We start from the raw sequence: 23,191 nt of genomic DNA on the forward strand, positions 1-23,191 counted from the left end.
CACATCTGTACCTTGATCTAAAGGCAGCATTTCCTGTTCTGAGCAACATCAAGACCTTGCAGTTCATCCGCAGATTCTGATTTGGCTGCAGTCTGTTGGTTTTGGTGACTGGTTTTGGGCAGTACCAAGTGAACAGTCATCCTCAAATATAAATTATTTTACAATGCAGCTTCATTGTACATTCCTGGAGTATTGGTATGGTGTCTGAGAGGCCATATCCAAATCAGTTTTGTGGTAGACATTCCTTGTTCCTGCTACATTCTGTATGTTAACAGCAGAACCATGTGATATTATTTAAATTGTATAAATGTTATCAAGGATGTTTTCACCAAAGGACAGGAGGAATTTTCCCATAATTTTCTTGAAGTAAAATTTGCCTGGTTTTAGACACAAACAGTGATGATGGTTCCTGTGAGGTTTGCAGATCATCAGTTCATCTAACAATATATTTGTATACATCTGGGCTGAAACTGATTGATTAAATTGCATTTTCCTTTCGTCTTAATTTAAATATAACACATAAATGCACATTTTTATTATTCTGCCACAGTGACTGCATTTCTATCCACAATGCACATTAATGTTTGTGTTCGATAGAGGTAAGGTAACTGGACTGTATAGTAAGGCAGGCTCTAAGGGGTGGTTTGTCCTCCTTTGGAGTGTTGGTGGTGATAACGCTTTAGGCACATTTGCACACCAGCACGTTCACTAGGCACATTAATATATAGACTCAGGCTTGTCCATTGCAGACAGCAGGCTATGCATTGGAGATATGGAGAATGAAGTATGAAGTGAGATGTATGTGGAGGGTTTGAAGAGCAAAGTATAGAGCATGAGAAGTAGGGTATCAGGTCAAGGATGCATACTTCACACACTGAATGTGGAGAACAAGGAGCAATCACTGTCTACATACTCTCCGATGTCTCTCCTGGACCTATCATCACAGCTCTCTGATGTAGCGTGTCGTTACTCCTTGACGAAGTATTTAAGAGCAGTCTTTCCAACAGCTTGGTTCGTTACTTTTTATTTTTTACCTTTAGGTTGTTGTTGTTGTTGTTGTAGTAATCACACACATAGGCCTAACCTTTTTGCTCATATGTAAGGACCTTAGATATATATATAGGTGTTTCATTTCACACAATTCCATTTGAATATTCCCTCCTGCAGATAGGTAGCTAGTTGTCTCAGTTGGAAACATTGTTTAGTTAGCCATTAACTAAGTTAGTTAATTCATGGTACATGAAGCTGGATAGTAGGTTACTGATTTTTAAAAATACATTCAATGGATTTATGAATGAGAGTAGTTGTATAATCTACAACTTGAGAAAGAGGAGAAACATTTAAAGGAGTTGGGAGGAGAGGATGGGGTAGAGGGGGATAGAGATAGAAGGACAAATTAGCAGATCTTGTTGATTTTAAGGAAGATGACAGTCTTCAGGGTTTGGTGGGAGGGGGGTGAGACTAGAAGAAAAACTTGGAGCTTGCATAACTTAGATGCTGGTGCTTCCAGGTGTTTCAGTGTTGAAGGATGATGTTATTATTTATTAACAACAATACTATAATAAATAATACATCTCACTAAAGGGAAAGGATTTACCTCTGCATATTCTTTAGAGCTCTCAAATTTTAAATACTTGCAATTATTCCTTAAACTAAATGAAATATTTTCCACCCATGTGTACCAAAGGGGTTGACTGCAGCTGATTTTCAATGTTTTTTCTTTTTTTTTTTTCTTTTCTTTTTTTTTTCTTTCTTGTAGATGTGCCACTTGCAGGACTTCTTAAATGCTGTACTTCAAAGATTTCATAATTTGAAAACTAATTTCCTGCCATTCTAAAATGTAAAAAAAATGGCAGAGATAAGGTATTCATAAAGTACATCCATAACCATAAACATATAAACAAAAATCTATTTGTTATGTGAAGATGTCCAGATATTGTGACCAAGCTTTAGAAAATTGTTGTTTTTATTTACTTAGAAGTACATTTGGGTAGGCAGCTTGGATATCTGCTTTGCTCTCCTCATTTTCTCCTCTCCACTTATCTTCTCCTCTCCAGGCCTTTCTCTTTCTCTCCTGTGGTGCTATATTCTAATCTCCATTCCTGTCTTTGTTTTCGTGTCCCATGATCTCCAGTCATCTCTTTTCTCCTTTCCTCTGCTGTTCTCATCTCTTCCCCAGGTCTTTCCTCCTGTTCTCCAGTCATTTCCTCTCCTCTTCCAGTTTTTCCTCTCCCAAGCTCTGCAGTCATCGCCTCCTTTCCTCAACTTTCCTCACCTTTCTAAGTCTCTTCTCTCTCCTGGTTTCCAGTCATCTCTTCTCTCCTTTCCATTTCTTGGCTCTCCTTGCCTCTCTAGGTTTCTCCTGTTCTCTGCTCTTTGATCATCTCTTCCCTGCTCTCCATGTCTGTCCTTGTCTCCTCTCTAGTCATCTTGCTCACGTACATGTCACCTTATCTTCCTACCCTAACAGAGCAGGTAATATGAAATAAATGTTATTGGTCAACTACTTTTATTTCTTGCCATGTTAAGAAATGGATTATTGACCGTTTCTTATCTGATTATATCAAACACTGACTCATCTCTTGTACTACTGTTTTCTTCTATTAGTACTTTTTTGTTTACTTCTAGTCTTCTATTAGTAGTCATTTTCCTATTGTGCTCAACTTGAAACTGATTAAAAAACTGGCAAATATCACTGCCCCCTTCCTCTTGCTTATGATGACTAACTGTGATTGAAAGCTGACTGGAATAAAAAATAAAACTGCTTGCACTTATAACTTTAATCAAACACTAATAATCATAAGAAAGCACAGATACATGGGATAGTATACAAATATGCACTAAATGAAAGCTACTACCATCTACATGTTACATGTGTTGCTATAATGATTGACCCTTTACTGAAGCTTCATGTGGGATTTCTAAAAAACATAAAGATGTTACCTTTAGTTGAATGCATACACGGCCACTGTTGTGGCTAATTAATTTTCCAGGTAACTGAGCTAGCTAGCTACCTATGATAGTTAGCTAATATTAGTGATGCTTGGTTGATTTAGCATTAGCAAATCATCCTATTTATTTCCACGTCATACAATTAATGACACTTTAGTAAAGTTATTTATTTCCTCAATTACAGTTCCACAGCAAAATGACATATTAACATTAATGTTATCTACCTTTCCATGCAAGTCAAAGACATTAGCTATAAAGACTTTGCTGAAGTGATGTGCTAGTATGGAGGTATGGTGTTACAATAAGTATCCCATCAATAACTGGTGGGAACATTTTTATTTATATGTTTTACTTCGCTATATTGGGAGGGACATTTTGAGCATATCTGACATGGATTGATAAACATTCATAAATATTGATACATATTGGTAAGAGTGTATTTACAATATATTGCCATATCATTGTTTTATACAGAACCCTAGTGTAGGCTAAGACCGAGAATTCAGTCTTTTAAAAGTTTAAACATTAAGAATGGTAAGAATGGCAAACTGATGGCATACCGTTTTACAGAGATTTTTTAAATCATTTTTATTAACTGATTTATTTGAGGCACATGGCAGTTACTCAGGTAAATAAGATTGAGACTAGTTGGTTGCTTGATTTATTAATTGGCAGTGTGACTTTTGAATGTGCTGTAGTTCAGGACAACAGTAATCTTTAGCTTCAGTAATAATTCCCCCTCTCCACCCCCCCTTCTCTTGTTCTCAGTGATCTGAGTGATGGAATAATTGAGGACATTATCTGCAGTTACCTTGTGCTGCCCAACAGAATCACCATTCCACTGGTTGGAAATGAAGAAATCCTGGCCCAACTACGCTTTCCTGTGCCTATGGTATGAACACACATGCACACACACATGCACACACACATGCACACACACACACACATGCACACACACACACACACACATACATACATACATACATACATACATACATACATACATATACGAGAGAGAGAGAGAATATTCTAAATTGTAGTCAAGTACACAAGGTTTTCAGAGAAACGGGAAGTTTCAGAAAGAGGTCTTTCATCAGCTGTGCAAGTAAAGTGCTTCTGAATTTGTAAGAGGAGGAACCAGTTTACTGAAACATTCTGCATCCTGATCAGTAGAGGCTGGGCTCTACCACACTAGGCAGGACCCCAGATGCAGGATGTGCAAAGATGTACCCGAGACAATCAAGCACATAACAGTGGGATGCAAGGTGCTAGCAGGCAGGGCATACATGGAATGCCGTAATCAAGTGGCTGGCATAGTGTACAGAAACATATGTGCGAAGTACGAGCTGAAAGTTCCAAGGTCTAAATGGGATATACCCCCAATGGTGGTGGAAAATGACCATGCTAAGATCCTGTGGGACTTCCCAATAGAGACAAACAAGATGGCTAACCAACCAGACATAGTTGTGGTAGACAAACAGCAGAAGAGGGCTGTCGTGATAGATGTGGTAATCCCAAGTGATTGCAACATCAGAAACAACATCAGAAACACGAAAAGCTTGAGAAATACCAATGGCTGAAAGAAGAGTTAGAAAAGATGTGGAGGTTGAAGGCAACTGTGGTTCCCTTTGTAATCAGAGCACTAGGGGCTATAAACCCCAAACTGGGAGAATGGCTCCAACAGATACCAGGAACAACATCCGAGATCTTGGTCCAGAAGAATGCTGTCCTGGGAACAGCTAAGATACTATGCAAGACTCTCAGGCTCCAGGCCTCTGCTAGAGTATCTGAGCTTGAAGAAAAAAGACCGCCCACCTTGCTATTATTGGTTTGGACCCTATTTTGCCTTCACAACTGCCTTATTTCTTTTGTAGCATAGAAACATTCCTCAGAGATTTTGGACCATATTGACATGATTGCATCACACAGTTGCACATCCATGATGCAAATAATCTGTTCCATGACATCCCAAAGCTGCTTTATTGGATTGAGATCTGCTGACTGTGGATGCCACTGAGTACAGTGAACTCATTGTTATGTTCAAGAAACCAGATTGAGGTCATTTTAGATTTGTGATTTAACACATTATCCTGCTGGAAGTAGGCATCAGAAGATGGGTGCACTGGTCACTGTGGACCCAGTCAGGGGATGGACATGGTCAGCAACAATACTCAGGTAAACTGAGAGGTTTAAATGATGCTAAAAATGGGCCAACCTGGAGCCAAGGAACTATTCTCCACACTACCAACAGCAACCTAAACCGCTGATACAAGGCAGGGTGGATCCATGTTTTCATGTTGTTTACACTAAATTCTGACCCCATCATCCAAGTGTTGTAGAATAAATCAAGAATTATCAGACCATGCAATTTTCTGTTGTCCAATTTTGATGAGCCCATGTACATTTTGGCCTCACTTGCCTGTTCTTAGCTGATAGGAGTGGCACCCAGTAAACTAAGAACAGATCTACTGTCATGGCCAAAAGTTTTGACACTAGCACAAATTTTGTTTTTCTACATTGTTTACTGCTTCAGTTTTTGTGGTGGCAATTTGCATTAACCCTAGATTGTGAAGAGTGATCAGAGAAACTGCAATTAATTGCAAAGTCATTCCTTGCCAGGAAAATTAACTTAATCACAAAAAATACTGCACTCTAGCCACTGCATATCAGCCCTGCCAATATCATTTCAGTGATCTTCTCGTTAGCTCAGGAAAAAGTATTAATGAAGACAAGGCAGCTGATATCACTCTGTCATGCTGATTAGAAGAGCAGACTGGTTGCTTTAAAAGGGTGGTAGTGCTTGAAGTTTTCTTCTGTTAACCATGGTTACCTCAAAGGAAAGATGTGCAGTCATCATTGCATTGCATCAAAAGGGCTTCACAGGCAAGGACATTGCTGCTTGTAAGATAGCACCTTGGATCACCACCAGTGCAGAGTTTGCTCAGCAATGGCAGAAGGCACAGTGAGGGGAAGGCTTTTGGAGGATGGCTTGATGTTAAGAAGGACAGCAAAGAAGCACTTCTATGAATAAGGAATGGTATCAAAACATCCTCCAAGAACAATTTCCCCCAACGATCAAGGAACAATTTGGTAATGAACAATGCTACTCCATCCTGCTGGAAAAATCATGTCACAAGCTAAAAGTGATAACAAGTGACTCTGTGAACAAAACATTGAAATTTTGGGTCCATGGCCGGTTAAGATTTTGCCCAGAAGTTGACATCCAGCATGCCAAGGCAAATTGCAGAAGTCTTAAAAAAGAAGGGTCAACACTGTAAATAAGTCTTTGCTTAAACTGGATGTATTTGTGAATTTGTCATCTGACAACATAATAATTTAAAAAAAAAAAAAAAAAAAACAGTAAACTTTGGAAAAACCAAAATTTGTGTGTCTCAGCTTTTGGCCACAACTGTACTGCTGCTGTAGCCTATCTGCGTTAAGATTCAATGTCTTGTGCATTCAGAGATGCTCTTCTGCATACCTCTGACCATTTCTGTAAACTCTAGAGTTGGTTGTGTGTGAAAATCCCAGTAGATAGCATTTTCTTAAATACTCAGCCTATCTAGCACCAACAACTATGTCACATTCAAAGTCATTGAGATCATCTTTATTCCCCATTCCAATGCTTGATTTGAACAAGTCATTTTGACCATGTCTACATGCTGCCATGTGATTGGTTGACTAGATATTTGTGTAAACAAACAGTTGAGCAGGTGTGGCTAATAAAGTGTACCTAATTAAGAACAGGTGTACCTAATACAAATTTTAACATCACAATGTAAAAACTCATCAGACACTACCTTGCATCTACACTTAATTGGCTTCTTTATTAAGTACATGTGTCTTTGAAGTGCATTTCATAAGTGTTCTGTTTGGCAGCAAACCTCTACTCTGATCAGTAGCCCCTTGTAAGATCAAGGTACCAGGCAAGGGTATGGCCTACAATAGACATACAGACCTGATTCATTCATAACTGGTCATTTGTTCTCCATGTACCAGAGTTTAACATTTTCTATTTATCTGTGACTACTCTTACCATGCTTGTGGATTCCATTCAGAATTGTTCTATTTTGTTTTTATACACCAATTTAAACTCAGTTAAATGAATGACACTTCTTGTTTTGTGTGTGTGCGCATGCATGCGTGTGTGTGTGTGTGTGTGTGTGTGTGTGTGTGTGTGTGTGTGTGTGTGTGTGTGTGTGTGTGTGTGTGTGTGTGTGCATGCGTGTATGTTTGTGGTGTATTTGCAGGGTGTTTTGAGAGTGCATTTCCTGGAGGCTCAAGACCTTATAGCTAAGGACACATATCTGGGCGGTCTGATCAAAGGAAAGTCTGATCCATATGGAGTCATTAAGATCGGCAATCAGCTCTTCCACAGCAAAGTCATCAAGGATTGCCTGAACCCCAAATGGAATGAAGTGTTTGAGGTTCGATTTATCAAGTAATTTTTATATAATGTATGCCATGAACTGAAAGTCATGAGATTAAAAGGCATTGTGGCCCAAGTATGGTAAGATGGCAGAGCAAGGATTACTTTGAATTTTTTCACTAACAGCAAAATTGAGCATAACATTACAGTGCTTTGAGGAAATTATGGATCATTAAAATACCAAATGAAATCTAATGTATGAGCTTTATGAGCCTCGATGAATTTGGATAGATTTGTTACATGATAGCTGATTGATTGTAATTTCTAATCAATACAGCACACTAGGTTAGTAAAGTGGATTGCAGTCTAATTCTGTTAATCATTCAGATATAAGTGAAGAATAGAAATTAAAATGATATATATTTTTAAAAAAACTTTTCTCATGTCATATTGAACACCCAGTTTTACATGCTGTGTGTGCGTTTCTGTGTGCATGTCTGTCTGGATGTGGGTGGGTGGGTGTGTGTGTGTGTGTGTGGGTGGGTGTGTGTGTGTCTCAGGGTCTGGTGTATGATCAGCCAGAGCAAAATCTGCAAATTGAGCTATATGATGAAGACCCTGATGAAGATGACTTCCTGGGCAGGTAGTATTTCTTTGCTAGTATTTAAAGGGCCAGACAAAATGTACAGTTTGTTCAATTATAATATAGATATTCAGCTAATGTAAGTATATTTAAACATTCAATAGAAAGTATAGTTCTATAATAAATTATTTACTGATTTAATTTATTTACTTTAAATAGGACTTGGAGTAGGCTCATTTATTGAGCCTAAACTGTCCAAGAAAGGAGAAAACTTTTGCATTACATAACAAATAGTAAAACATATCCAAAAGGCCTTTGACACAAGCAAAAACACCTGAGAATGTTTTTGAGAGTCATGTCGCAATGCTCAACATTGAGAAACTGTACCAGTATTAAAATTAGGTCTTTATTCCTATAGGCTTGTCATTGATCTGAAGGAAATGCAGAAAGAGCAGAAAGTTGATGAGGTGATATTTTTGTGTTATTTCTTTATTATTATTATTTTACCTTTTACTCTTTTAATTTATGAATTTTTGGGAGGGGTTAGTATTTGTTTTATTATTACTACTATTTTACTTCCACCAAGATAAAACAATTAATTTTATACAGATTTTCACTATCTGACTGTTGAGTTAAATGGTCAAAAACATTTGTGAGGAAACTAACTAGTAGGAATATTGTGCAAAATTTCTCAGCAAATTTAATTGAAAATATTGGATTATTGCACACAACTCATCCTTGGTTGTGATTGCAGCAGCAGTCCTGTATGAATCCCAGGATTTTTCATGCATCACCTAAATAAGTAGCTGATGAGAAGTTCTCTAATAGGAAAATTATTCATATACATATTCATCTTTATATTTATGTTCAGGTGTTATAAATTGTTTCTATATTCTTAGCAAATCTTAGTAACCAAATGCTATTCAATTATTTAGTTTGTGTATATGTGTATTTATGTATATAGTGGTTTGTACTGGATGAGGTGACATCTGGGAAACTGCACCTGAAGATGGAGTGGCTAACTCTTCTTTCTACACCTGATAAAATTGACCAGGTATCTCACAATCACACAGATACCCACGGTAATGCACAACAATGTATAGATGCATGCATACAAGCACTTAGTGTGAAAGTGTGAGTGCAAACCTTTTTTTAAAAAAAATCAAAAACACTAATATTCGGACAGGTCACATTTACTTATTGAAAATACTTACATTACCATTTTGAGCTATATAATCTCAGTTACTATGACCTATGAAATTAACTCATCAATACTCTGTTTGTAAAATGACTCCTAGTGAGACATTTTTCATCAGATTTTTACAGTAACAAAGAAGCTTAGTGAAGTAGTTTGAGGTCATTTTATTCTCCTAAATGCTGAAAAAGTACCCTAGCAGCAAAGAGTTAAAAAAAATATATAAATAAATAAAAAAAACAGTTCAAAAAGACTTAGCTTTTTGGACCTCACTGTACATTCATGAACTCACATGTATTACAGGTAATGATCTAAGCATACATAAGAATTCACCATTTTGAGTTTTAAATAGGTCATTCATGTGAATCATGTAGATTCGAGGAAGGTTTTTTTGGAATGGTGTGGGTGTTGCTCCTAATTTAAACACAACACAGCAGCTGTTTATGGTTATTTTTAAGCCAATCCATAGTTGCTATTTAAAATATACGGGACAAAAAGAATATAGATAGCAATCTGTGTCTTTCAAAAGATATTTGAAACTGTAAAACAAAGAAAGTTGTCTGAAACAAACTAGTTAGTCTGTAGCAGCAGCACTTAGCAAACAAGCAAAAACCATTCTGCTGTAGTAGAATGGATGTTTTCTGTATTCCATTTTGTAGTTGGTTTCTGAATTCGATAAATATTCTAAATACTCAAGGAAAAACAAAATGCCCATAAAGATTTTGCTCATGCCTTTTTCTCAGTAATAAAACTTTTGCTTGACTGAACAGCATGTTAATTTCTTCCTTATAGTTTAATTGCTTGTGTGCTGGAATGTTTCATTTTCACATTAAACTCATTAGAATTCTGCCTAGTGAAGAGTTTAAGATTCAGGATGCCTTCAGACCTGCCAACAGTGGGTTGTTTTCATTCCTCAAGATTTTATGCCTGCTAAGGTATATGTGCATTAATTGTATTATGGAGGTACATATGTGAGATGTTTAAGCTGTTTGTGTGTGTGTGTGTGTGTGTGTGTGTGTGTGTGTGTGTGTGTGTGTGTGTGTGTGTGTGTGTGTGTGTGTGTGTGTGTGTGTGTGTGTGTGTGTGTGTGTGTGTGTGTGTGTGTGATGCAGGTGTTGTGCAATATTAGGGCAGACAGAGGGCAAGCTAATGATGGACTCTCCTCAGCCCTACTGCTTGTAAACCTAGACTCTGCCAAGAACCTGCCTGTAAGTACTGGTATAAACATATGTTTGCAAATGATCAGATCCACATGTATATCTGTACATGTGGATGGCCATGGTTCCTCTTTCTATTTCTTGCGGTTTCATTTTCTTTTTGGTCCAACAGAAGCATTTTTGGACTATTCTAGTGCCAACCCACTCTTTTGCTTTTATGCTTCTCATATGTGCCCGGCTCTGTATTCTTGCTACCCATTTCCAGTAGTTTTTCCCCTTCTCTCTACTTACTTCCCACTCCTCCTGGATGCTTTTTTGTCTTTGCTGAAACCTTCACTGCTCTCTGGCCATTTCCCTTGGTGAAGAGTGTGTTTGAGGGTGACTTGGGCAGCGGTTGTCTGAAGGAGCGCCGCTCTGCTGGACTCGTGTTCTGCGAGAACACTGCAACACTCTACCGAACTCTGTTTGTGAGTCTTCAGCTCTGCTTGTGCACGTCACTTCTTTATTCTTTCTGCTCTTGAGCATGATTATTTTATTTGTTCATGCTGGTGTTCTTTTCAGTGTCTTTGTTTGTTTGGCATTACTCTACTGCATGGCTCCTTATATCAGCCGAGCTTTCTGTAACCCTTTCATTTGTTTTCTGTATTGTATTTTATCTGTGTATTGGTAACGTTTACTGCATCTAGGTCAGTCTAAATATGCTGAAAAGGTAAACCTTTTTGCTTTGAAATCTAGCCATAAAGTTTGTTTTACTTTGAATGCAAGTTTAGTTTGAATCCCAGAGCAGAAAGACTTTGTTTAAGGACCAATATTTCCTGTAAGTCTTAGTACATTTCCTTGTTGGTATAGCAGTAATGTTAGTACAGCATGCTTGTGTTTATGCAGCACAAGTCCTCGTGTTATGTTTTTTCCAGGCTCACTTGAGCCAGATAGTAGAATATTGCCTGAAAGTGGAATATGGAATAAGTGAAGTGGAATACAAAGTAAATAATAGTTAGTTTGTGGTCATAACTGTACTGAAAATCCCTAGATTACTATAAGGTATGTAAAATTGTCAAAGAGTAGCAGAAACAGTTTGAATATATTTTTTAATATCTAGTTGTTGAATATTTACAGAATAAGTTAAGACAGTCATACTTTTCAGAGTTTCTGAACACAGTTAAGTATTGTGATTCTGATTACAAAATTAGTGGTTTTGATTCACAGTAATATCCCCAGTCGAGTAGTGGAGACATCTAGAATTTGAAAAATCAGATTTATTGTTATTTCAGTCCAGTGATGTGTACAGACATTGCACATTGTTTAATGTACCAGTACAGTGTTATGACACTGCTTTGATGTTTTTTGCACACTGGCACAAAAGCCAGTCTTAGTGGACTTGTGCATGTTTTTGCTAAAACTTTGGAAAAAAGGACTTGGACTTGGAAAACTTTGGACTTGGAAAGTAGGCGCATGCAATTAAAATAAATGATGAGTCATGCTTCCCATATTTTATTTCCTTTTCACCTAGAAGAAATTAAAAACAGGATTACTTGAAATAAATATTTGAGGCATGTTTTAATACCCAGTGCTATTTACAGTTTTACAAATATGAAAAAAAAAAAAAAATGTTACATTTTTTTATAAGGTCTGTAAATTTTTTGTATATCAATGTAGAAGTTACACCTTTAATGTGTAACTATCTCCATTTTATTGGAATTTCCTTGATGTCCGAGTGCAAGTTGAAACCAGATTTTCAGTTTTATACAACACTTTTGTTTCTGGATATTTAAAATGTAATCTTGGACTTGATTGTAAATGCTGAGTCATTTTGTATAATTCTGGTTAAACAGGACTAATGTAATCTCTAAACATAAACTCATTGTCTTGTTTTACATAAAATGTTTATGCAAGATTATAAATACGGTTACATCTTGCACATCATGCTAAAGTGGTGTGTGATTAAGAACCCTATTATGGATTGCTTTTTCTTCGTCTCTGTCCTTTTTTCCTCATTCATCTCTCTGTGCTTTTGTCATTCAGTCTCAATTTGAAATTCCTTTTCCTATATCTCCAACGATCTCTAATCAAAAACACCCCTTCTCCTTCATAAAATGATATTTGAAATACCAATAATCAGTCTTTTATGTTGGTGGATGTTTTCAACTCTGTAAATAGTATAACTTCTGCAAAAGACATAAGAATTTCTACTAGCAGTCAAATTCTCATGATTTTTTACAAGTTGGGTGTAATTTTTAAAAACATGACTTGGTCCTGTAGTTTTGCATCAGGGGCACATGGCTGCACACCAACAATAAATAAAAAAACAATAGTGGCCCAGCCATTATGTAAATGTATCCCAACATGTTTAAAATGAAATTAAAAAATGATCTCAGAATACAGAATTACCTATAAAGTTATTTGGTCTATAGTTCAATTTATTGTGTTTTATGCGCTAATAAATAATTCAAAATTATGGAAATTTAACTTTGGGTCATGCTATTACTTTAACTGTGTCTCCTTTCCTTTTTCTGTATTATTTTTGGGGGGAGGAGGGTGTTGAAGTTGTCTGGTTGTTCATTTGATTAATGTCTCTTTCATACATTTTATGTTTTTACTGTCTCTGTTCCAGGGTGTTGACTTTGGTGGGTTTTTTGTTTGTTTCTGGGATCATGATTCATGATTAACTTCTTCTTGCATGCTCTTTACTAATTACCCTTCTGTGTGTGTGTGTGTGTGTGTGTGTGTGTGTGCGTGCGCGTGTGTGCATACACATGTGTATGGGGTTATCCTCTTCTTCCTTGGTAAAAAGCGCAATCCATTAGAATTCAACCATGCAGGTCTGAAGGAGTCCTCAATTGATAAAGCACTAAAGGTAATGGCACTCTACTTAGTGATATGGGAATGTATCCAAAGCACCATATCCCCAAGGCATTAAACCTTGACCCTATACACTTAGCAAAATGTATTAAAGTAAAAGTTTGTTTTTCTCTATATTACAACTGAGACCTTGTGTAAAGATGCTGTGATCAAAAAGTTTTTTTTACAAATTACCATAATTTTAACCTTTAAAACAAATAAAGGTTGACAGAATCGCTGTTGAGGCATTGGTTGTCAACCATTATTGAAGTTGTTACAATGTTCCATGGTGGACATTTTTACTATGACCGAACAATTCTGGACATGAATAAGACACAACACCTAAGGTATAAAGTTACAAATATAAATGCAGAGAATGTGAAGTGCGGAGGTTGTTATATAAATAAATTGAATATAATGTGACTAGTTACTTTGGGGTGTTTTAAAGGAAGGCTAAGATTCAGTAAGGGATGTTAATGTGCTACAAACACTACTAAGTGAATGTATTAAAACTAATATTTTAAAAAGGAAAAACCATTATGACTAGTTTTGTGCATAAAATCAAAATTTCCTCCGAACTAGTTTTCACACAACAGTGATTTTCTTTATATTTATACATAAATATACTGCAGAACACGGTAAATGTTCTATTTTTCATTGCCGTTTTAAGAATTGAAACATCAAGCCCTGTATGAGACCCAGGTTTTATCTGGTTATTTTTTCTTTTTTGTTTTCTTTTCTTTTCATATATGCCTGATTTGACTAATCTCAGCCTAACTAAGTCTGTGTGCATGCAAGTGAGGGAGAAACAAATGAAACATATTCTGAAAATGATGTCTAGGACTAACCTAAAAATCTATCATAGGTTCAGATTTAAATCCCACTTTCTGATATGAAATTTCTGATGTATTCATCATGTACACAATACCAATTACATATTGATTTTGCCACTTACAGAATTATGTACATGACAGATACATAAGGCACAAAAAATGGATGTGTGGACACTGGTTTGTGAAATCGTTTGGAAAAATAAATCTAATCTAATGCTGATTACGCTTGTAAATTGTTTAATTTAAAGCAATTCAGATCCAAGATAGACATGGTTAGGGCTTGCCCACAGATCACTATCAAATCACTTCTGAATGAGCTTCATTGCTGCCTGGGTTTAGTCCTTTTAAAAGAGTGCACTGGTTATGTGAGTTCTTTTTCTGTATCTCCAGCAATATTCCTTAAAAAGCATATATACCCATATTACTGTCAGCTCCCACCAAGTGACTACAAATTAATCCATATCTCCTAAAGGACAAAGTGTTAGATTAGATAATGCTAAGATAGCAAGTAATAACTATGATTGATTGATTGATTGATTGATTTTTATTTAAATATTATGAATCCTTTATACAAAAAAATGTTTCAATCTATCAAATATTTGTGAAGTTTTCCTGTTCTTCAAACTAATCTGTATGAATCTTAAAGAAATAGTATTTGATGCTTAAGATGTATGGTTTGGCAACCTGATAATTTTGAGTATGTATAGTTGCTGCCTGTTTCTCTCTAGTCTGCAAAAAAGGTCAGCAGTGACCCCAGTCCTTTGGTCCAGTTTAGAGTTGGCTCCAAGACAGCTGAGAGCAAGGTATGTAGACCTTCACATGATGCTAATGTAATGTTGGTCAGTATTCTGATTTTGTTACTTCTTTTTCATCCATGTGATTATCTGCTCAGTGCATAGCCAAACCTTCAGGGGTTGTTCTACTGAACGCAAATGAACTTTGCACCTTTTAACTTTAACTCTGTGGATTTTGCTGTGCAAAATCTGTGCAACTATTATCTTCATAAAGAAATGCTAATGACTTTAAAAGTGCACTTTTCATTTCTGTACCTTCATTGAAATGTGGTTATAAAATTTTGCTTATACTATAATTACTTTTAGGAAATGGTTAAGTGCTTTTTAAGAACATTAATTATCTATATACAGCATGGCTAAATTATAGATGACAAGCTTTAGGACACAACCAGAGATGTTTGCATCTAAATTCAACATGCTCATGAAATAAATCCAGGGTGTTCAACTGCAGTCCTAGGGACTTACTGCTCTGCACAGTTTTAAGATTTCCCTGATTTAAAGCTATAAATAGTGAAACATGTAATAAATAGCTCTGACTAACTCTTCCTTGAAGAAAAGATAATTACTACTAATTAATTTTTAAACCCAAGTTACTAATAGCTGTGCATACATGCTACCATGTTTGAATATTTTTTTTTCATGGTGTCATTCAGGATTTATTACTATTAATAATCTCCTGAATCATTTTTTGTCAGATGTTTCCATTATAACATGCTATATTGAATTTGATTTTGAGTTTAAGATGCAGTCTAACCACCCCCATCCCCACCCTCTTCATAGATACGCTATAAAACCAATGAACCTGTCTGGGAGGAGACCTTTGTGTTTCATGTACATAACCCAAAAACTCAGGAACTGGAAGTGGAGGTAACAGCACAAATACCAACATGCGTACACACACACACACACAAACACAAACAAACACAAAGCTCTAAATAAATAACTGATGCATGTATAGTACATGTGCATTTGTCTGCTTGCTGGTTTCTGTAGGTAAAAGATGAGAAACACGAGTGCTCACTGGGAACTCTGACTGTCCCTCTGACCGAACTGCTGGAGGCTGAGAATATGAGCCTCAGTCAGAGATTCCCGTTAAAGAGTGCAGGACCCAGCGCTACACTCAAAATGAAGTTGGTACTAAAGGTACATACACAAACACAAAAAGCAAGCAAAAAAAAATACATACTTGCAAAAGCACAGATGCATAGACACAATAACGCATTAGCCACATTATTAAAAACGCCATAAAAATGTAAGGGAGACAGAGATGTTACAGAGGATGTCCTAAATGATATTCATGAGTCATAAATCATTTAGTCAGTCTACTTCCAACCTGTAACTCCAGTTTACTGTGTAATAATGTATACTTAGCAGACACTTTATTAAAAACCACCAGCGTATACTCAGTCTAGCTTGTGTGTGTCTATGCACAGATTTGTGAGGTATCCTATGAAGGGCCATCACTGAACACTTTCTGATATTTTTGGGTAATGTGTGACTTTCAACTAAGCAGCAACACTGACAACTGTGAGACTTGGACCAACTAAACACACTCAGCCATGCCATTACCTCATCACGCATTAATGTTGTGTTAAGAATTGTCCATAAGATCTGATAAACAGTGTTACTTTGGTCAGAAACAGCACAATGATGAACAGGATAGGGTCAGGTTGCTAGTGAATTGTTCGTGGCAAACATAGGCACATGCTAGGGGGAGGCAGCGCATGCCCCCTTTAAGATTTGGAGGGGAGTGAATTCTTTTTTACAATGGATCTTCTTATGAAATCTGTTTGTTTATTCATTTAAAAATGCATTTGTTCTCTATACTAGTAGTAAAAATAAGCCCATCATCAAAATTTTACTAAAAGAAGGAAAATAAATGCAACTGTCTTAGTAACGGCTCTTGAATTTTGCTATATTCTACAGCATTGTAATGTATTTTAACTCTGATTTTTGGTTTACATACTGGCACTTGGTTATGGCAGTGTCTTAGTTAAGCATAATTTTGGTCCCAACATGTGTGCTAGCTAAAGACATTTTGAGTAGACAACTAAGACATTCCGAATAAGAGCACCTGCTAAATGCCGTAAATGTAAATTGGAAGGATTTGTAGAAATATAGACAGTATCCATATAAATGCTTATTTATTGGTCTTACAGACAAATCGTGCATTTGGGAGCACAGCCTTCTTCAGTGTGCTGATGACAATCGTTACCAGGCCACTAATTCTTCATTAAGTGTTAATTGCAAGACTACACCCACTTAAAACATCATTAAAACCAGTTAAAATAAACAGACACCAACAAAAAACAAATAGATTCAATTTTTAGAAATTAAAGATAAACAAATCAATCATTAAGAAAACAATTAAAACACTCTTTAGTGGTCTAGTGAGGATAATGTCACTAGCGCACTGAAGAAGGTTGTGTAATCCCCACTCACCCTCCGGGTTGTCTTTTTTCCTTCAAGCTCCTTGAAAGTCCTGCATAATATCTTAGCTGTTCCCAGGACTGCACTCTTCTGGACAGAGCTCAGATGTTGTTCCTGGGATCTGCTGGAGCCATTCTCCCAGTTTGAGGTCACAGCCCCTAGTGCTCCGATTACCACAGAAACCACAGTTGCTTCCACATCTTTTCTAGCTGTTCTTTCAGCCCTTAGTATTTCTCAAGCTTTTCGGGTTTCTGATGTTGTTTCTGATGTTGCAATCACTCGAGATTGCCACATCTATCACTACGGCCCTCTTCTGCTGTTTATTCACCACTACTATGTCCGGTTGGTTAGTCATTACAAGATGTCTGTATCTGGAAGTCCCACAGGATCTTAACATGGTCGTTTTCCACCACCTTTGGGGGTATTTCTCACTTAGGCCATGGAACTTCCAGCCCGTACTTGGCATAGATGTTTCTGTATACTATGCCAGCCACTAAGCCTTCTAGGGTTTCTGCTGTCTGAGGTACTTACTAAGCACTTTGTCACTTGGGGCCATTATCCTGGTGTATTCTTGAATCTTGGATGTTTTGTCCTGAGGATAGTGGCTCTGATGCTCACTAGTCCTTGGCTCCCCTCTTTCTGCTTAGTGTACAGTCTCAGAGTGCTGGATTTGGGATGAAACCCTATGTACATTTTGAGGAGTTTCTTTCTAAAGATGTCAGTGGCTTCTATCCAGCTAATTATGCTTGCGGGGTATCTGATGACTGGCATAGCATAGATGTTGACAGCCTGGATTTTGTTTCTCATGGTTTGCATATGCCTGTAGGATTCCAAGGTAGTTGTAGCTGCCCTCAACATTTGTTGTATTACCTTTTGTAGTGTGATCCCCTCTGTTCTAGATACCTTCCCTCTCCTTGTAACCATATGACTACATTTACGCAGTCTCATTGGCATTCTGATGTCATTGCTGTATATCTTGCTGAGATTGCTTAGTGAATCAATGTCTCATTCACTTCTGGCACACAGCTTGATGTCATCCATGTACAGGAGATGGCTAATCGTTGCTCCATTCCATAGCTGGTATCTGTAGCCACTTTTGGTGATAACACTAAGGGGCTTAAGGCCGCTGCAGAACAGCAGCGTGGACAGGGCATCTCCTTGGTAAATCCTGCACTTCATGGTGACTCGAACTATTGGCTTGAAGGTGTCCTCTAGGGTCATCTTCCACAGCCCCATTCTTTTCTTGATCAGTCAATCCAGGTGGTGCACAGGTTGGTCTGTCTGGTCTTACAATCTCAAGTGACTTTAATTTACTGGGCCCCTCTGGTGTTCTTGCCATTGCCTTTCTGGGCCTCGCTCATGTATTTAGCCATGTGCCTACTCAGCTGCAATGATGCTGGTAGTTGGATAGAACAAGCCTTTTTTAGGGATCCTTCAGGATCAGGACTGTCCGGCCTACAGTTAAACATTAAGGGTGGGTTCCATCCGTTAGCAGCTGTTTCATTTGCGCTGCCAGGTGCTCATGGAGTGCAGTCAACTTCTTCATCCAGTAGGCATGGACTGTGTCAGGACCTGGAGCTGACCATTTCTTGGATATCTGCTAGCGTGATAGTTCAGGGAGGTTGCTATTTCCAGCTGTTTGTTTGCCACTGGTTGTTGTGTGATGCCTCTTTCTCCCATATGCCTTTCCAGTATTGTTCAGTATCCAGCTTAAACTGGCCAACAAAGGGGTTTCTATGGTGATTCAAGACAAATCGATATATGTTCAAGAAATTGATACATGACTGAGTGATGCCAGTTAATATTTTTACTGCTATTCGACTCCAAAGTTTTGTTTTAGTGGCGAGATAGAATTAGCATAAAAAAGGCCTTGATAGATTGTCATTGAAGAGAATGAATATATATCAGCCCAATCCAGTCAGGAAAGTCATTTACACCTCACCAAAAATTGAAAAGAATTTGAATCATCCTCAGTCTCTAACTGTATATCTGTCTTAATTTGTTAATTTTCATACCAAGGATTTGTTTAAAAGTGGTACTTCTTTTCAAGATATTTGTGTGGATAAGATGAAGATTTCTCTTTCATGAATATCTTAACATTCTCTTGCAATCTGTTAATTGTGCTTTGACATTTAATTCTAAATCCATAGCCTTTCTTGATGTTTTCGGAGCAGATGTATGCAGATTTATCGAAGAGAGATGAAAAGTGCTTTGTTACATCATCAGAGCTTTTTGCAGTAAAACACAGATTACCCTCCTACCTCACTGAAACATTACCATGGGTTACCAACTTTTTAAGCATGTGCTGCATTTGTAATAATCATGAGACTTTTAATGGGTAGACAGTATGTCAACGTTTCCAGATTAGGGGGTATAGTGATGACATACATTGCACAAAAAGTATTTTCCTTTTAAGATTTCAGAAAGTAACTTTAAATGTCATAATAGCATTGTTTGTAATTGTATGTTCACAGTAAATAACTACTCACATCCTCAAACCAATAAAAAAATTGGAGTAGAATAACAAGCTCATCCACCTTTTAAGGTATATTTCTTGGTATGTCTGTGTGGCTTTGTGGGCATGTCAAAATGGCAGTTAAAATCAAAAGTTTGTGAACACAAATATGCTATTAGAAATAAAGATGAGGTCTTTGGTTTAAACATTTAGTGAAGCTGGGTCTAGAAATAGGGGTGGTGGGCTGAAAAATGCCTCCTACATAGAGAGGCCTGGAACATTTTATGGTGCATTCATTCTGTAGTTTAATTGGTTTTGATAACATTTGAAGTGGTTGTGGTCTTGCTATTAGGACTATTTAGTGGCCTGGTGATGATTGCCATTTGAGCACGCTGAAGAAAGCCATGTGCCAAAACGTATGTGTGTTTTGTTTGTGTGACCAATAAATAAGAAGCAATTATACTAGGCCTGTCCACACTTGATATGTAAAACTTGATTTTGGATTCAGCATGTTATAGTTTTTTGTTGTTTATTAAATATTTTTTGTTTGTAACATGCACGGTATCCTATTATATGTCGTTTAGGATTAATTGAAAGCCATTATTAATCAGTAACTTAATGTTTTGGTAGCTCATGTTATGTCTGTTTGTGTGTGTTTCAGGTTCTTAGTTTAGAGAAGTCATTGGCGTCAGACCACCTGTCCTCACTGCAGGTTCGCAATCAGGCAGCCAACGCCATTCCAAATGCATCAAATTCCAACCTCCCCCAAAAAACGTCAAATTCCAAGAACACCCCCAAACCCTCGAATTCTGCTGTCAGCCCTAAGCCTCCTTCCCAGCTTCCCAGCTCTATTCCAGAGCCTGCCCAGCCCATCCCTGAACGCACACCATTACTGGAACCAAAGTTGAACAGCACACAAGTGGAGGACTCACCTGTCTGTCTAGCACACATTGGAAGGAGCTCATCTAACTTGGCAATATCAGGTTCTCAGTTGCACCTCAATAGCAAAGAGCCAACGCCCAGCATCGCCTCAGACATCTCTAATCCTTACGCTGCCCAGGAGCTACAGCACAGGTTGCAAGAGCTGCACAAGTAAAGATTCACACATTTATGACTCTGTGAGGTTCCTTAGGGTTTAGTGTTTGTCCTGCTATTATTTTGTCTCTTTTTATTAATGATGATGATGATGATGATTCTTATCATTCTACTATATTCAAAGGTTTGTGCTGCCTTTTGTTTTATTTGAAAAATTAACACAAAATGTAGTAGTATTCCAAAATTGTTTGTGTGTTTGTGTCCACAGTGGTTCCTCTACCAGTTATTATCCCTTGGGTGAGGTTCAGTTGACAGTCCGACATAGTCTCCAGCGGAACAAACTCATAGTGGTAGTTCACAGCTGCAGGTAGACTCCCAAAACTCCACCTAACAATCTACACATCCACACAGAACTCCAAAGAGAACAAATTCATAGAAGTGGATCACAACAATACCTCACACAGGCAGAAAGAGCTCCCAACGAATCAAAATGAGAGTAGTAGTTCATAGCTGTGGGTAACGCAGTCAGAGATGCACTTCAAGTAACACAGATACACACAAACATGTTGCTGGTAAAACACGCTCACACAGACACGCTGTAGGCAACACGTGCACACAGATGTTGCAGATAATGCATGCTCACACAGGCACGCTCTAGGTAATGCACACAGATATGCTGCAGGTAACATACGATCACGTAGGCACACTGCAAGTAACCCATGTGCACAATAAATCAAATCTTATGAAAAACATGAATTTTAGAGACAGGTATGTTTGATTAGGGATCCAACCAAACTCTATGAAATGTTGCCTGTTCCGATGCACGGCTTGTTGTATATGAGGGTGTTGTGGCAAAGGTGCCATTTGGGATTGCTGCCCCCTGTCTTTGCCACAGGTGTATATATGACCTACATGTCTTTCCATAGGAATCTGATAGCATTTTCAGACAGTGGCTCTGACCCATACGTGCGTCTATATCTGCTCCCTGACAAGCGGCGTTCTGGGCGTAGAAAAACTAGCACAGTGAAGAAAACCCTCAACCCGGTCTATGACCAAACGTGAGTGCCTATGCTTCTCTCTCACCCACTCTCTGCTGGTTCAGTATTGTTTTTGTCCTGGACTTCTTTTTGACTTGAAGGAATACATGAATACAGTATCTTAAATATGAAAGCCAGTATCAAATATCATCTATAAAGTGTAATGATATTCTGTTAGATGAAAAACTGATTTAAAAGGGTCTAATTAATTGCTTTTGATGGCCATTTTCCTGTGCTTACATCATGCTGCACTAAGTCCTTTTTGTTCTGCCCAAAGCTTAGTAGACTCCCAAAAATATTCTTCCAGAACCACCCTAATTGTCTGTCCATCAAATTGGTTTCAATGGAAATGCTATATACAGGGCTCACCAGATTACAGTCCGCTTATGGTGCACAGCATCACAAATCACATATCAAATAAGAAGCAGAGCAGAGAAACTCCCACATGCCTATCAATTCTGCTGTCATCATTTTTGTATGTGTGGGCATTCTCCAAGATTTGTAGGATCCCACCCATTTCATGAATTATGCATATAAACTCTCATGCATTAAAACACAGTACATAGACCACATCCACACATCAGATGATAATTTGAATGATGGCATATATTACTATAGCATATATTACTGGAGTTGATCTTTAATAACTTGAAGTGAAGTTTGTTAGCTGACCCTTTAGAGTAGTGAAGATGGAGATAACGTAACGATTTCATGTTTGAATTGAGTTGTATGTATTTAACTACTTGATCTTTACATGCCATCTGATGCATCATCTTTAAATATGTTACTCTGCTGGCTAGCTAGTATGCAAATCTAGTAAATGTTGCTATCTAACTTATGTTAGCATTAGCTAGTTTTAGCATTAGCTAGTTAAAACAAGCATTAGCTACTTTTACTTAGCTATGAGATTTGTAGGGTCAGTAATGGGTCAAAGGAAACAGCAAATAAATCACTAAGGGCACTCTTTTGACTTGGCACATTGTACCAAAAGCAAATGATTTTCAGATTAAGATCTGCTCTCCACTACACCCTTCTTCCCTGTCCCACAAGTAATGTTATATAGGTGATGGGCATTTCTGTCAGTTAAAGAGAAGTTGATGAGGGCCAGCTGAAAACTATTATGAAACTGTGCACTACTTATTTTTTTCTCTTTCTCACTAGTTTCTTTTTTTTTTTTTTGAATTATCTCTGTGCATTTATTAATGTTGAGAGACTTTTAGAGTATCTCATATGTACAGATTTTGTGTGTGCGTGCATGTGTGCGTGCGTGTGTGTGTGTAGATTTGAGTTCAGCGTGTCACTGGTAGAGTTGCATAAGAGGACTCTGGACATAGCAGTGAAGAACGGAGGAGGAATTTTGTCCAAGCACAAAGGTCTTCTGGGCAAGGTGGGGAGAGAGTGATAGCAGGAGAGTGAGTGAAAAGTAGAAAACAGAAAGGGCAAAGCCATAACAATTATAGCTTTTGATTTTGTTTAAATACTTCATGTTCTTATAATTTTGTAATCTTGTCAT

At 37.5% G+C, this 23,191-nt stretch overlaps 1 protein-coding gene across 4 annotated transcripts in view; it reads left to right on the forward strand.

Annotated features, from left to right (window-relative positions):
• esyt2a (extended synaptotagmin-like protein 2a) overlaps window positions 1–23,191 on the forward strand; it is a 40,191-nt gene that overhangs the window by 15,660 nt on the left and 1,340 nt on the right. Inside the window, exons 8-22 of one of the 4 annotated variants that reach the window (XM_027020843.2) lie at window positions 3,721–3,844; window positions 7,203–7,379; window positions 7,882–7,964; window positions 8,323–8,371; window positions 8,869–8,958; window positions 10,212–10,307; window positions 10,622–10,723; window positions 13,048–13,110; window positions 14,656–14,730; window positions 15,502–15,588; window positions 15,715–15,864; window positions 20,268–20,698; window positions 20,910–21,008; window positions 21,568–21,699; window positions 22,960–23,065. In XM_027020843.2, coding sequence (XP_026876644.2) covers window positions 3,721–3,844; window positions 7,203–7,379; window positions 7,882–7,964; window positions 8,323–8,371; window positions 8,869–8,958; window positions 10,212–10,307; window positions 10,622–10,723; window positions 13,048–13,110; window positions 14,656–14,730; window positions 15,502–15,588; window positions 15,715–15,864; window positions 20,268–20,698; window positions 20,910–21,008; window positions 21,568–21,699; window positions 22,960–23,065 — 1,864 coding nt within the window. The remainder of the gene's footprint in view (window positions 1–3,720; window positions 3,845–7,202; window positions 7,380–7,881; window positions 7,965–8,322; window positions 8,372–8,868; window positions 8,959–10,211; window positions 10,308–10,621; window positions 10,724–13,047; window positions 13,111–14,655; window positions 14,731–15,501; window positions 15,589–15,714; window positions 15,865–20,267; window positions 20,699–20,909; window positions 21,009–21,567; window positions 21,700–22,959; window positions 23,066–23,191) is intronic. The other 3 variants (XM_027020844.2, XM_027020845.2, XM_027020846.2) reach the window with 3 other exon arrangements.

This window comes from Electrophorus electricus, chromosome 7 (assembly GCF_013358815.1).
Source record: "Electrophorus electricus isolate fEleEle1 chromosome 7, fEleEle1.pri, whole genome shotgun sequence".
In the NCBI taxonomy this organism is placed as follows: Eukaryota; Metazoa; Chordata; class Actinopteri; order Gymnotiformes; family Gymnotidae; genus Electrophorus; species Electrophorus electricus.